The 14,685-nt window shown below is 42.6% G+C and overlaps 2 protein-coding genes across 2 annotated transcripts in view; one reads left to right on the forward strand and one right to left on the reverse strand.

Annotated features, from left to right (window-relative positions):
- Positions 1-5,394, forward strand: part of RAD9B (RAD9 homolog B (S. pombe)) — a 34,395-nt gene extending 29,001 nt beyond the window's left edge. The window contains exon 9 of the mRNA XM_011936389.1: positions 4,883-5,394. Within this exon, the coding sequence (XP_011791779.1) occupies positions 4,883-4,990 (108 nt within the window). The 3' untranslated portion in view covers positions 4,991-5,394. The remainder of the gene's footprint in view (positions 1-4,882) is intronic.
- Positions 5,395-6,560: 1,166 nt separating this feature from the next.
- Positions 6,561-14,685, reverse strand: part of PPTC7 (PTC7 protein phosphatase homolog (S. cerevisiae)) — a 50,233-nt gene continuing 42,108 nt past the window's right edge. Inside the window, exons 4-6 of the mRNA XM_011936468.1 lie at positions 13,448-13,571; positions 11,750-11,879; positions 6,561-10,400 (exon numbers count right to left, since the gene is read on the reverse strand). Coding sequence (XP_011791858.1) covers positions 10,342-10,400; positions 11,750-11,879; positions 13,448-13,571 — 313 coding nt within the window. The 3' untranslated portion in view covers positions 6,561-10,341. The remainder of the gene's footprint in view (positions 10,401-11,749; positions 11,880-13,447; positions 13,572-14,685) is intronic.

Below are 14,685 nucleotides of genomic sequence, written 5' to 3' on the forward strand. Positions count from 1 at the left end.
CCTGGCTAACATGGTGAAACCCCATCTCTACTAAAAATACCAAAAATTAGCTGGGTGTGGTGGTGGGTGCCTGTAGTCCCAGCTACTCGAGAGGCTGAGGCATGAGAATGGCATGAATCCGGGAGGCGGAGCTTGCAGTGAGCTGAGATCACGCTACTGCACTCCAGCCTGGGTGACAGAGCGAGACCGCGTCTCAAAAAAAAAAAAGAAAAAGAAAAAGAAAAACCATGCCTCCCATTATGGCCAGATGAGTATGCTAGTTTCCCAATGACCCTCTAACAAATTGCCACAAATTTAGTGGCTTGAAACAACATGAATTGAGTATCTTACAGTTCTGAAGTTTGGAAGTCTTAATTGGGTCTCACTGGGCTAAAATCAGCGTGTCATCAGAGCTGTGTTCCCTTCAGGAGACTCTGGGGGAGAACCTGCTTTCTTGCCCTTTCCAGCTTCTAGAGGCCACTTCCATTCTTGGCTTTGTAGTTCCTTTCCAGCTTCAAAATCAGCAATGGCTATTTTTTTCCACACAGCCGCACTCTGACCTTAACTCTTCTGTCTCCCTCTTCCATTTCTAAGGATCTCTGTGATTACATTGGGCCCACCTGGCTATTCCACATCAGCAATTAGAAACCTTAATTCCAACTGCTACCTTAATTCCTCTTTGCAGTGTGACATAACATCTTCAGAGGTTCATGGGCTTAGTATATGGACCTCTTTAGGAACCATTATCTTGCCTACCACAGCTAATATCACAGCTGTCTGGGGAGCAGGTTCAACAGCTGCAAGGCAAGCCTTGCAGAGGGCATCTTCACCTTCTGAGACGTAAGGATGACCCAAGAACAGGGCTCATTCATTTGTTCTCTTGTGGTACCGTGCAGCTCCAAATATTTCTTGAGAGCTGTGTCCTAGACAGCCATGCTAGGGATACTACAGTGAACAAAATAAACAAGCTTCCTCAACTTATTTAGAGACTAGAGTGGGTATCAGGTATCAGGACTAAGGTATAGGTATAACACAGTCACATGACTAAATAATTTTTAAAAGGCTGTGTTTAGTTCAATAAAGGAGAAGTTCAGGGTGCTTGGAGAAGACTTAATGGTATGTACTGCCTTAATCCAGGTCAGAACATCTTCCCCTTGAAACTGGTGTTTGAGCGGAGCTGGAAAGGATGAGGGCATGGGGGTGGGGGTAGAGCTCAGGGAGGGTGGCCTGTGCAAAGGCCCTGGCAGGGGAAGGAGCCTGGGGACTTGAAGGAGCTGAGGGATGGCCACTGTGGTTGGAGATCAGAGCCAGAGGGAGACGGTGGCACAAGGGGAGGCTAGAGCGCTTGGTAAGAGCCCAGATCATGTTGGAGAGTCCTGGAAGCTGTGCAAACGGCCAAAGTACCTGGGTATTTAAAATATTTGAATGGCTTTATCTGGGAGGGCTGACAGAGCTGAATGTTGACCAGATGACTTTAGCCACTAGTGTTATATGAAAAATGGGCTTCAGTGAGGCAATAGTCACCCAATTGTAGCATCTGAGAGACAGTGATTACTTAGATGAGAAGTGGAGAGAGGTGGCTGAAATAGTTCATTTAGGAGCCAAAACTAGCAGGACTTGGTGATGGATTGGTTATGGGGGTTAAGGAAAAAGGTATCCAGGGAGGTCTTAGGTTTGGAGAAGTAGATTCAGGGCTTAGTAGGACCATGAATTCAGTTTTGGATATGTTAAGGGAATGCTACTTGCATGTAAGCGGGTAAAGACCCGCAGTGCTGCCCACCATCTTCCTCCCTGCAGGAGAGCTCTACCCCAAAGACTCATAAGGCCTCAAATGGCAACAGCGCTGAGGTTAAGAAACCCAGGTTCAGAGGCTGCTTAGAAGAGGGCAAGCCAGCTGAGCTAAGAGCAGCCAGGAGAGTGCAGCATGAGAAAGATGTGTCAGAGTGAATATCAAGTGGGGAGGACTGAAAATGGGTCCTGACTTTAAGGATGTGGTAAATTCTAGGGGGGTTTCTGTGATATGGGGGTCAGTGAGGGAGAAGTTTTTTTTTGTTTGTTTGTTTGTTTTAAAGACAGTCTTGCTCTGTTGCCCAGGCTGGAGTGCAGGGGTACAATCTCGGCTCACTACAACCTCCACCTCCCAGGTTCAAGTGATTCTTATGCCTCAGCCTCCCAAGTAGCTGGGATTACAGGCATACATCACTACACCCAGCTAATTTTTTTGTATTTTAGTAGACAGGGTTTCCCAGGCTGGTCTTGAACTCCTGAGCTCAGGTGATTCACCCGCCTTGGCCTCCCAAAGTGCTGGGATTACAGGTGTGAGCTACTGTGCCTGACCTGGAGCAGCTTTTTTAAAGTAGAGTTAAAGAGTAGGAGAATGAGAAGATGGAGACAGTGGGTGTAGACAGCTCTACAAGTAGAGATAAAGTGGTAACTGAAGGGGGAAATGGGATAAGGTTAGGCTATTTGTTTGTTTATTTATTTATTTATTTATTTAGAGAGTTTCGCTCTTGTTGCCCAGGCTGGCAGTGACTCAATCTCAGCTCACTGCAACCTCCGCCTCCCAGGTTCAAGTGATTCTCCTGCCCTAGCCTCCCTAGTAGCTGGGATTACAGGCACCCGCCACCATGCCCAGCTAATTTTTTGTATTTTTAGTAGAGACAGGGTTTCACTATGTTGACCAGGCTGGTCTCGAACTCCTGAGATCTCAAGCTCAGGTGATCCACCTGCCTCAGCCTCCTAAAGTGCTGGGATTACAGGCATGAGTCACTGTGCCTGGCTATTTCTGTATTTTAAAGAAGACTGGGCCCAGTGGCTCATGCCTGTAATTCTAGCATTTTGGGAGGCCAAGGTGGGAGGACTGCTTAAAGCCAGGAGTTTGAGACCAACCTGGGCCACATAGCAAGACCCTGTCTTTATGAGGGGAAAAACAAAACAAAACTGCATCGTGGTGCATGCCTATAGTTACAGCTACTCCTGAGGCTGAGGTGGGAGGATTGCCCAGGAGTTTGAGGCTGTGGTGAGATGTGATCACACAGCTGCACTGCAACCTGGGCAATAGGGCAAGACCTGATCACAAATAAAAAAGTAAAGATGAGAGGCATTTGAACATTTGAAAATGCTAATATTCTGAGGGGGCTGGGATGCGGAGATAGGGAATGACTGGCTTTAACCTGGAAGGGTGGCTTCTGCTGTAGCAGGAGGGGAAGAAAAAAATGGATGAATTCATCCAGTGGCCTACGGAGGCTTCCTTGATCTCTGCCTTTCACAGTCCTAGTGGAAGCTTTGATGGCTCAGGAGGGGAGTCAGCAGCAGACCATTGATCCCAAACTGAAGATTGTCGTGTGCCTTTGAAGTCAGGGAAAGGTATAGTTTTAGGACTTGTTGGACCAATAATGAAGGTTCTGGGTGTTCTGTGAACCATCACCAGCAAAGAGGGATATAATACTGGTCAGATTTCTGAAGAGGACTGTCACCTGGAGCATTTAATGAGCAAACTTTCTCTTTGGAATCAACAGTGCAGTTCCTTTTTTCCCTCCAGTTTTCTTGCATGTTCTTTGGAGCAGTTTCTTCTGACCAGCAAGAACACTTCAACCACCCTTTCGACAGTCTGGCAAGAGCAAGTGACAGTGAAGAGGACATGAATAATGGCAGTTTCTCTATATTCTAATGCTTAATGATGTCTGAGCTGGCCCACAGCCCAGTGACTGGCTCATTTGCCCCTCAAGCACGAGTTTGCATGTTTAGTGTCTAAAAGAGGTTGTCCAGAACTTCCTTGGAATGGAGGATGGGCTTTTAAACCACATTATCTTGTACAACAACCATATCTAGAAATAGCTGTTTGTCAAGTGTATGTAACTTGCTTTAAATCCATTATGCTACTTGGGAGGCAGAAGAGTTTCCTGTGAAGGAAAAAAGCCCATTAGAGTTATTCAATTCAATGCATGTTCACCCTAGAGCTTTTAACATCTTTGCTAGTTTTTTTTTTTTTTTTTTCTGAGACGGAGTCTTGCTCTGCCGCCCAGGCTGGAGTGCAGTGGCTGGTTCTCAGCTCACTGCAAGCTCCGCCTCCCGGGTTTACGCCATTCTCCTGCCTCAGCCTCCCAAGTAGCTGGGACTACAGGCGCCCGCCTCGTCGCCCGGCTAGTTTTTGTATTTTTTAGTAGAGACGGGGTTTCACCGTATTAGCCAGGATGGTCTCGATCTCCTGACCTCGTGATCCGCCCGTCTCGGCCTCCCAAAGTGCTGGGATTACAGGCTTGAGCCACCGCGCCCGGCCATCTTTGCTAGTTTTATAAAGGTATTTAAACTTTATTCAACAGCCATTTGGAGTGCATCAAGATGGCTTGAAATGAAATTTTGTGATTTGTAGTCAGGTATCTTTTGTATTTGATTACAAACATTTGGATTTTAGTTTTCTCATGTAATACCATGGCCTTTTTTGTCCATTGTTTTTTATATTTTAAGACTTTAAGTAGAATAAACCATGGAAAAAAGATCAAGAATAAAAATTTATAGTCACCTTCACTTAGTTTTTTTAGACGGAGTCTCACTTTGTCACTCAGGCTTAAGTGCAGTGGTGCCATCTCGGCTCACTGCAACGTCTGCCTCCCAGGTCCAAGCGATTCTCCTGCCTCAGCCTCCAGTGTTGGCTGGGATTGCAGGTGCGTGCCACTATGGCTGGCTAATTTTTTGTATTTTGTACAGACAGGGTTTCACCGTGTTGGCCAGGCTGGTCTTGAACTCCTGATCTCAAGTGATCTGCCCACCTAGGCCTCCCAAAGTGCTTGGGATTACAGGCTTGAGACACTGCACCCAGCCTGGAGTGTTTTTACGTATTACAAAATTTTATTTCTTAACCTCAAATTGTTCTGATTTTCAGATGTGATTTTTTATTTTGCAGTGTGACGCAGGAAAGAATTTAATGGAAGTGATGCCAAATATTTCTGTGTTATCTGACATAGAACAGCATCCTCCACTGCCAAGACAGCCTGAGTTTGGAGTGGAATAAGGTGGAAAACAAATGTCTCTGTTCTTTGGCCCTTTAAGAGTTAGCTTTTTACCTGTACAAATGGACTAAAAAATCTGGCACAAAACATTGTTATGTAATGTCTTATGATGTGTGCCTCTCCCTCCCCCAAACCTGTTTACAGTCAATTATAACCTGACAAACGAGACTTTTGTAACATCTTATTGTTAAGTCTTTCTGAAACCTTCAAACCTAAGGAAGTGTTAACTGGCAAGCAATTGTAGTTTAGACTTTGTGAGAAATTCATAAAGGTGGCGGAGTAGATTAGCATGCTTTAGAACTGTGAATAGAGTTCTAACTGAAACCAGAATGAATTTGGCTCTTGTAGCTTAGTAATGAGTCATAGCTACCCACAATAACCTAATAAAAACTCAAGTTCATCCCAAGATGTTCCTTAGTGAATGAAAATGGGCCTTAACCAAGCTTTTTGTGGTAATTGGCAATGCCCACATAATTTCAACTAAGTCCTTTCATATGGTAGGCTGAAGACTTATGTATCTTATGCTTGCACTGATGATTAACACTGAATTTCTGATATTTCTAACAAATGCAGATTTGTTAGACACAGGGAGCTTTTATACACAAGAGTAACTCTGTAGGGCTCTGCTGAGGATAACATTTCTGGTTCATTCATTGAAATAGGCAGAGGGGTTTAGGTCTTGAAAGCATCATCATCAGTAATAGCCTGGATGCAGCATTGGACTATTAAAGATAGTTAACACTGGCAAGGCTCATGCCTGTAATCCCAGCACTTTGGGAGGCCCAGGTGGGAGGATCAGTTGAGCCCAGCAGTTCAAGACCAGCCTGGGCAACATGGTGAGATCCCATCTCTACAAAAAATACAAAAATTAGCTGGGCACTTTGGATTTTCGAATTTGGATACAAAGTGCTAAGTTGAAATACAGTCATCTGCTGCATAACAAAGTTTTGGCCAATGATGGACTGCACAGACAGTGGTAGTCCCATAAGATAATGGAGTTGCCCTATACAGGTGTACCGTTTTTTGTCTTTCATACCATAGTTTTGCTGAACCATTTCTATATTTAGATATTCAAATGCTTACTGTTGTGTTACAACTGCCTACAGTATTCAGTACAGTAACATGCTATACAGGTTTGTCGCCTAGGAGCAACAGGCTATCCATATAGTCCAGATGTGTAGTAGGCTAGATCATCTAGGCTTGTGTCAGTACACAATGATGAAATTGCTAAGGATGCATCTGTCAGAACATCTCTGCTGTTAAACAACACGACTGTACACCAGATTTTTTTTGTAGTTTCCCTCTATACTTCCCTCTATATATGGAAGGTGCAAAGCCTCAGCTGGGAAAAACTTCTATAATTTACATTCAGTTGTCAGTCCATTTTGATGAATTTCTGAGGAAGCTCACCTGATATAGTGAAGCAGCCAGCTGGAGCCAGTTAAAGTAGTAGCATATATTCAGTGCTAGAATGACTAGGAGGCTTAGAAATGAGGACTTGAGACCGACAAACTCAGTGTCAAGGGCTGGTGTCTCACTTAGTTACTATTCAAACCAAAAGAAGTACACAGATTAGTATAAATACTATGTTTATTAAATATCTTTACAGTTTATTTAAATGTATTTACAGAACTATTCCTGCATAAGTTATAATTCAGACATCCAAATTCAGGTAATTGCCTCTTGGGTAATAAGACAAATAATGATAGTCTCAACAGAAAAAAAGCAGCTCATTAGTATACACACAGATTCTAATTTGCTTCATTATTTAGCCATCTTTGCCACAAACTACCTGCTAACAGTTAAAATTTTGACATGGACACATTTTAGTTGAGAAGTTCAATTTTGCAAAGAATTTAATTTTAAATAAATAGAATCCAAATATGTTCTGCTTCATGTTTTGTTTTATAAGAAGATTTTGGTTTTTGATACTGTAAAATTTTTAAAATGCAAAAATGTGATACAGTTTCCAGAGAAACTGAATGCTGTAGCTTCTACCAAAGACAGCTGGTAAAAGGTGACCTAAGGAACCATGAACTTACCCAAAGTACAAATGTTTACAGTTCAAGCCAATATCTTGTTTACATTCTCCCAAACACTCAAAGCTGACTCAATAAATTCCCATGATTCCTGCCTAACTTGTTACTTGGTATGGTGGGCTAGTGGTACTGAAGGTGGTTTCCATCTCTGGGCTACTGTCCTATCCAGAACACACAAAGCTGATAGGAGAGGATGCTCTCCCATCATGCAAAGCTTGAAACCGAGTTTCTAATCTAGACACAGCCCAACCCCCAGACATGCATACCTGGAATGGATTCTTTTGTGACTTAGTACCCATCAACCATGTCAAGCAAATACAGTAACTCAGGACAAATAACTTGTTCCCCCTGCCTCCCATTTCTTCTTTTAGTTTTCAGAGCCTATGGACTCTATTGCATCTCCATTTGGTAAATTTTTTTTTTTTTTTTGTGCGCAGGCAGCTTAAGTTCATAGGAAGAAATAAGGTTCTGATATGTTTAGAGTGCACATTTTAAAACAGAACAAAATAAAAATTTCAAGCATGTGATAAAAATATTGATTTTTATAATACAGTATTGCTTTATAAATATAGATGGAAAAGCTATAAACTTTACTGGTCTTTGGTGCATCCAGAGAGGGATAATTTGCCATTTGTAAATTAGAAATCCAAATTTTTTCTTTTGTTATAAAAGTCCATTACATGAGGCAAGTGTGTGTGTGTGTGTGTGTTGCTTAAAATACAATTAACACACACATCAGGTTCAGAATCAGACCCACCAAGTGGTACAGCACAGTAACAACCCATGGAAGCTTGGGTCTGTGACCTGGAAAATTCTACTATGGGTCCAACACAGCCTCTGACCAGAGAGTAGGAGAGATACTTGTTAAGCAGCACTCCAACTGACCCCCCCGGCAGTCATAAAATTAAGTGCATAACACAAAAAGAACAGGGGAAAATAGAGAAAATATTTTATGTCACTAATCTATAGGCCAGATCCAAAGTCAATTCCACTGTGAAAATTCTTGCCCCACTACTTTCAGTATCACTGGAACAAACACATTGTCAATTTCTAACAATCATTTCTCAAAAAGGTAAACTGAGTAAATGAGTTGTGTATAACACCACCAATCTAACTTTACAAATACTGTGTTTGACAGGTTAAATGAGAGCAGAGAAAAACCAGAAACTTGACGAGCATTGCTCTTACCAGGAATTAAACATAGGCGTTGGAAAATGAATGCAAAATATATCCAGATCATAAGGCTACATACCTCTTACCAAAAACAATTGAAAACCTAAACAAAAGAGCTGAAGTTGTCAATCCTAATATAAATGTATTCCTTCTAACAAAACCCTTCTGGATGCAACTTTCTTTACTTTTTAAATACACAGAGACTGCAAATAGTTTGTGCAAAATAAATACCCCGCCACTTGCCACTCATGCTTCTGTGTTTTATCATAGCATGATTTCTCCTTAAATAGAGTCTCCCTCCAGACCCCCCACCCCGCCCCCACCTTGTCTACCAAAGAATTCTGTTTGTCAAGTTAGGGTAGTTAAGGCATTCTGACATGTAATTAAAGGTGATTCAAAATAGATTATCTAACATTATGCCAATTTAGGAATAGTAGATAAATTACTGAACGGCTTACAAATGAATAACTCATTCTTATTATAAATGAAATGCCTGTTACAAGCATGATGCATTGAAATATAGTAATGACATGTACATGGTACATGTTAAACAATTTTAAATAAAAGCTTGACAGTTACTCAAATATACAGTACAAATTCACAAAACAAAATCTTTTAAAACAAGTTGAGGTAACCTCAAACATAAATTTTAATGCAATAAACCAGGGAGTCAGTATCTCCTTTAGAGAAAGACTTTCTATATTCTCAAGTAGATTCTCATCAGGTTTAATTGCATTCTCATCTATACACCAATGTTACCTGACTTATATATAAAACATGGCTTTAATTTAAGGATTTCTAAGTATATATTTTTTTCTACCACCAAGTTAATGAAGGAAAAAACTGACCCAAAAATATATATCTTTACAGCAGTCCACTTGTACACAAACCTTAAAAATAAGTTTCAGCTTGCAGATAATGGGAAAACTGAATGCGGGGTAGTTTTGTAAGGAAACTATACACTGCAAAATGGCTATTCGGAAACTGTAAACATTAAGCTTGATTCAGAAACCCCTACATTTCTGTGTGGGGTAATTGTAAATGTCAGATCATCACTGGGAGTTTTCCTCATGGACGTCTGTGCTGCTGCCGCCGCACACAGTGCTCTCTCCACATGGACTCACTGGATTTGGTGCATGCTCTATAGAAAGCAAGGCTACTAATAAAAGGTCTGAGAGTACAAGTATGGGTAGGTAGCATGACCACTGAAAGCCAACAAAATTCAAAGTTACAGTTGTTTGTTCTCAACCCTTCAGGCCTTGGGCCCTAGAGTTCCCATTCGGGGGCATCCTATCAGACAACCAGGAGGAATTTCAGCCATAACATTAAATTTCTAGGCTTTGAGGGGTTTTACAATCTTGAATAATATTTCCATAAAAAAATACTGGTAAAGTGTCTCCCCCACCCCTTCTGGTGATCAGACCTTAGCCTGTGATTTGGACTAATCAATAAACTGCCAGAACTTTAACCACAGGAACACAAGCATCTTTTTAAAAGCATGAAATATTTGCACCCATAGAACTAAAATGGATTTTTCTCCTGATTTGTAACAAAAAAGCTTCTGGGATCAAAACTGTATAACCCAGAGCAATGTTTTAGAGCAGAATCATAAGCCCCTGAAAAACAGGAGTTTATAACAAAGACATAAAGCCACACCAATCATCGTAACAAAGACTATGCCTGTGGAGTACACATGTAACATTTCTTTTGATGAATAATATATGTTTCTAGACGTATCATTACGTACAATTTGTGTTAGACTTGTACAATCCCTTTAGCACACTAGGATTTTGAATTCACTTTACCAACATTACTCATTTTCAATACTTCAACTACTTTTGAAAAGAAACAGCCACGGTGGCACTGAACACCTCCATCCCCATCATGGAAAGAACATCGAGAAATGAAGGCCAATCTTCAAATCTTGGATCTCTTCAATTGCTGCCGGCAGATATGAGCTAGTGAATGATAGTAGTGGTTCTCAACAAAGATCTCAATGGGTCTCAAGAAGACAGGCAAAAGACTTACATCACTGGCCATTGAGATCAGTGGCAAAGAAATGTGGTCCTGCCAGCAGGATCAGCACACATGGCAGGGGAAATTTGGGATGATGAAAGGAAAGGCAGGACTCGACACCTCGGCTAGTCTGTATACTCAGCCACTATTGAAAGAAGGACGGTGATGTCATCTGGCTTTCCACCTACAATGAAAATGAGAACCTATCAGTATATTTTAAAAGGAAAAGTCAATAAAAAATGTGTACTTAAATAAGTACTAGGAGACAAATGCTTGCATTCCAGGCAGTTTTGGTTTGTCAGTATACCCTAGTAGAATAAAGAAAAAAATATTTGATAAAGAAAAACAGTTAAACAAAACTCCAAGAAATTATATGAAACTGAAGCTTAAAAAAAAAAATCTGGCCGGGCGCGGTGGCTCAAGCCTGTAATCCCAGCACTTTGGGAGGCCGAGACGGGCGGATCACGAGGTCAGGAGATCGAGACCATCCTGGCTAACACGGTGAAACCCCGTCTCTACTAAAAAATACAAAAAACTAGCCGGGCGAGGTGGCGGGCGCCTGTAGTCAGTCCCAGCTACTCGGGAGGTTGAGGCAGGAGAATGGCGTAAACTCGGGAGGCAGAGCTTGCAGTGAGCTGAGATCCGGCCACTGCACTCCAGCCCGGGCGACAGAGCGAGACTCCGTCTCAAAAAAAAAAATCTTCCCTGCTCCTTTACAACAGGCGCTCTATTCAAGCAGCCACCACATCCTCTGTTCACATCAATCACAGTGAATCTGACGAGAAAGTTACATGCTTCTATACCCACAATCCTAATTTAGACAAACATATCCAGTGTTTTGAAACTAGGAATAGCCTTGTATTCAAATCTGCCAAACAGCTATGGCATGCACTTTTTCCTATTTTAACATTTTTTGGAGGACTAAGAAATGTTTCACGTGTCATAAAATTGTATCAACAAGAAACTGACTAATTCTACTAGCTCTGATATGCTAGCACCAACATGTCGTCCCAGCCCTGAGACGGAGCCACCGGCCTGCTCCCAAAGTCACACATCAGGCAGTAGATAGGACAAGTCTTCAGTCAAGGGCAGTTTCACATTGCTTCCCTCTTCAAACCCTGCTGTGGCAATTTGGCAGGCAAATACTGTTGAGTCCCACAAAGCAGAGGAAGGGAGAAGCGAAATGTCAGACACGTGAAAGGCAAAATGTTAAACTGTTAGGAATGTCCACGCACTCTGGGCAGAGCTCAGAGGCCTTTTGGGCTCAGGTCCAAGCATTGCGGTGGCGGCAATAAAGGGCTTCAGGTTCCACCTGCCTCTGCGGCCAATGAGGTTCAGTTCTGAAGGGCATGCTGTGTGGGGAAGACATAACGACATGCACTTGCTCTCATCCTCCTGACCTTGCTGAAAGCCACCAGTGCACAGCTTGGGGGCTGGGAAAGGATACCTCCACAGTCTCACCCAGAGCCCAGAATGCTCCACTCTACTGACACCACGTCCCCAGTCCCTATGACCTTCCCAAAGAATGCTTACCTCTCACATTTAATCCATTGTCACATGCAAACTGTGCAAAAGGTGACATATAATTTGGGTCATAGGCCAGCTCATGAGCTTGCTCAGCAATGCTTCTTGCAGTCTGTTGTATACTCTCATAATTTGAATTCTAAGATAAAGCATGAGGAAGTTATTTTACCATAATGCTCAAGACAGTAACATTTATCTAACCACCTTTTCCATCATTTAAGTTTTATTCTAGTTAGAAAAGACATTAAAACATCATGCCGTGGCTAATATGAACAAGACACCAGTGCTGCCTGCACAAGGTATCAATCAGAAAGTCCTTTGCTATGGTGGCCTTATGCCCTAAAGTTTGGATTTTCATTTTTGCATTTTTCACATTTGAAATTCTTAAGGTATTCTTGCTAAAATAGGATGAACTGAAAAGGCAGATTCTGATAGCCTTTGAAGGATACTTCAAAAACTTCCCTGCTTAGGAACACACCCTGGCCAACCCCAGTTTGCCTCCAAGAGCTGCCAGTTGCTCTAGTGAAAATACCTTCAGAATTTTGTATCAGGAGGAGATTCCTGTCTAGCTGTGAAATCTTGGGCCTTAACTTTATCCTTGCTGCTCCAACTACCTCATCTGCAAAACGGGGATGGGAACACGAGGTCCACTTCAGCTCTAGTTTCAGTGTAACGACAGGTCTCTGCTTCAATGTCACCTCCTCAAAAAGGCCCTCCCTGACCAATCTGTCTAAAGTAGTAGCAGTCCCTTCTACTCTCTATTCCCTTATCCAGCTTTGTTTTTCTTCTTATTTAGCACCCACATTACATCATAGATTTATTTCCCTGTATTTATCTATTTTCCTCCACTAGGATGTAAGTTCCATACAGGTAGGGACTGTGTAGATTCTGCCCACCACTGTGTCACCACACAGAACACAGTGCCTGCAACAAGGAAGCACCTCACACTGCACTCCACAGACAAGGCGTGGCACTAAGGAGTTCCTACACAGGGCTGTAGTTAATCCTCACTGCAACCCTATAAAAGAGGATCTTTAGGATGCCCCATTTTATGTGAAGAAAATACTGCTTAAACAGTTTTAAGAAACCCTAGATCTCAGCAACTTCAATAAATAATTAAAAAAAGAAAGAAAGAAATGTACCCAAAGTCATACTGGTTAGAGGTAAAGACTCATGAGAAAAAGACTGATTTTTCCCAGGGTGTGTTCACAAAGCCAGGAAAAAGTTGAAAGCCTAGTTTTCACCTCCTTCCTCTCTCTATGGGAGAAACCCAAACTATTTGGTTACCGGTGGCAGCTCAGGTCACATTGAGGCTTCCAGCGGCCTGCAGCCTTTGGCTGGCTCTGGCATGACTATTTCCTGTCTTTGCCTGATTCAACACCTGCTGGGTGTGTCAGAAGAATAAAAGGAGAAAAAGACAACCAGGACCCAACACCATAAACACCATTAAAATACAAATAAAGATACAAACAAGAAATGCCCTCCACCTAGACTTTTCCTACTTTTACCAGCCTATGAAAAACTTGGGTAGGAAGCTTCTTTTTCCAAGTGCTCTAATTATTTGAAAGACCAGAGCTATTATTAGTTTCCTGAAATTCACAAAATAGTTCTTTCCAAAACTACAAAGAGATAATGCAACTGAATCCATAAAACTCAGCTGTCCAGAGAGGGCCACTGTTCCCAAGAGCTAACCTTTGAGTTAATTACCTTTAACTTTTTTAGCTCCTGAAGGATCATATAATCAGGCATGTTGTCAAAGAGTCCATCTGTTGCCGTCAGGATAATGTCTCCTAACTGGACATCAAAAGACGTGCTATCAGCAGCATCCGGACTGTGGCAAGGACAGGAGAGGGACAAAGTTAAAAAGGCCCTTTAGAGATGAGTTTAAAATGTCCTACAGGCACTATTTTACAATGTAATAAGCCTTCTGCAAGAAAAACTAATTTATAATAATGTAATCAATGTTTTTAAAAAGTCACTCTGAAACTCCCAACCGTGAAAAAAGTTAATTGAAAACTAATATAAAATGTTTCAAAATTTTAACTGAAACTCCTGAGTAAAACCAAGTATGATGATTAGTCGCAAGTGGCTGAGAAGGAGGAAGGGTTCTCTTCTGAGTCAGATCTAACACACCTCTAAAATCCAAGTGGAAATGAGTCTTTATTCCTAATACTTTAGAGCCAAATTCCATCCTCCCTCTCTCTCCTTTTTTTTGAGATGGAGTCTCGCTCTGTCACCCAGGCTGGAGTGCAGTGGCATGATCTCTGCTCACTGCAAGCTCCGCCCCTCCGGGTTCACGCCATTCTGCCTCAGCCTCCCGAGTAGCTGGGACTACAGGCGCCCGCCACCTCGCCCGGCTAATTCTTTTGTATTTTTAGTAAAGACAGGGTTTCACCGTGTTTGCCAGGATGGTCTTGCTCTCCTGACCTTGTGATCTGCCTGCCTCAGCCTCCCAAAGTGCTGGGATTACAGGTGTGAGCCGCTGTACCCAGCCTTTTTTTTTTGGAGACAATTGGAGAGAAGTCTCACTCTGTCGTGGAGGCTGGAGGCTGGAGTGCAGTGGCACGATATAGGCTCACTGCAACCTCTGCCTTCCAGGTTCAAGCGATTCTCCTGTCTCAGCCTCCCGCGTAGCTGGGACTACAGGCATGTAAAATAGTGCCTGTAGGACCACAGTCATGCACCACCACGCCCGGCTAATTTTTTTTTTACATTTTTAGTAGAGACAGGCTTTTGCCATGTTGGCCAGGCTGGTCTTGAACTCCTGACCTCAGGTGATCCACCTGCCCTGGCCTCCCAAAGTGCTGGGATTACAGGCGTGAGCCACTGTAATCACCAGTCGCCCAGCCCACCCTCTCTTTTTTTTTTTTCGCTCTGTCACCCAGGCTGGAGTGCAGTGGCCGGATCTCAGCTCACTGCAAGCTCTGCCTCCCGGGTTTACGCCA

The sequence above is a fragment of the Colobus angolensis genome, unplaced genomic scaffold, assembly GCF_000951035.1.
Source record: "Colobus angolensis palliatus isolate OR3802 unplaced genomic scaffold, Cang.pa_1.0 Scaffold10, whole genome shotgun sequence".
NCBI lineage: Eukaryota > Metazoa > Chordata > Mammalia > Primates > Cercopithecidae > Colobus > Colobus angolensis.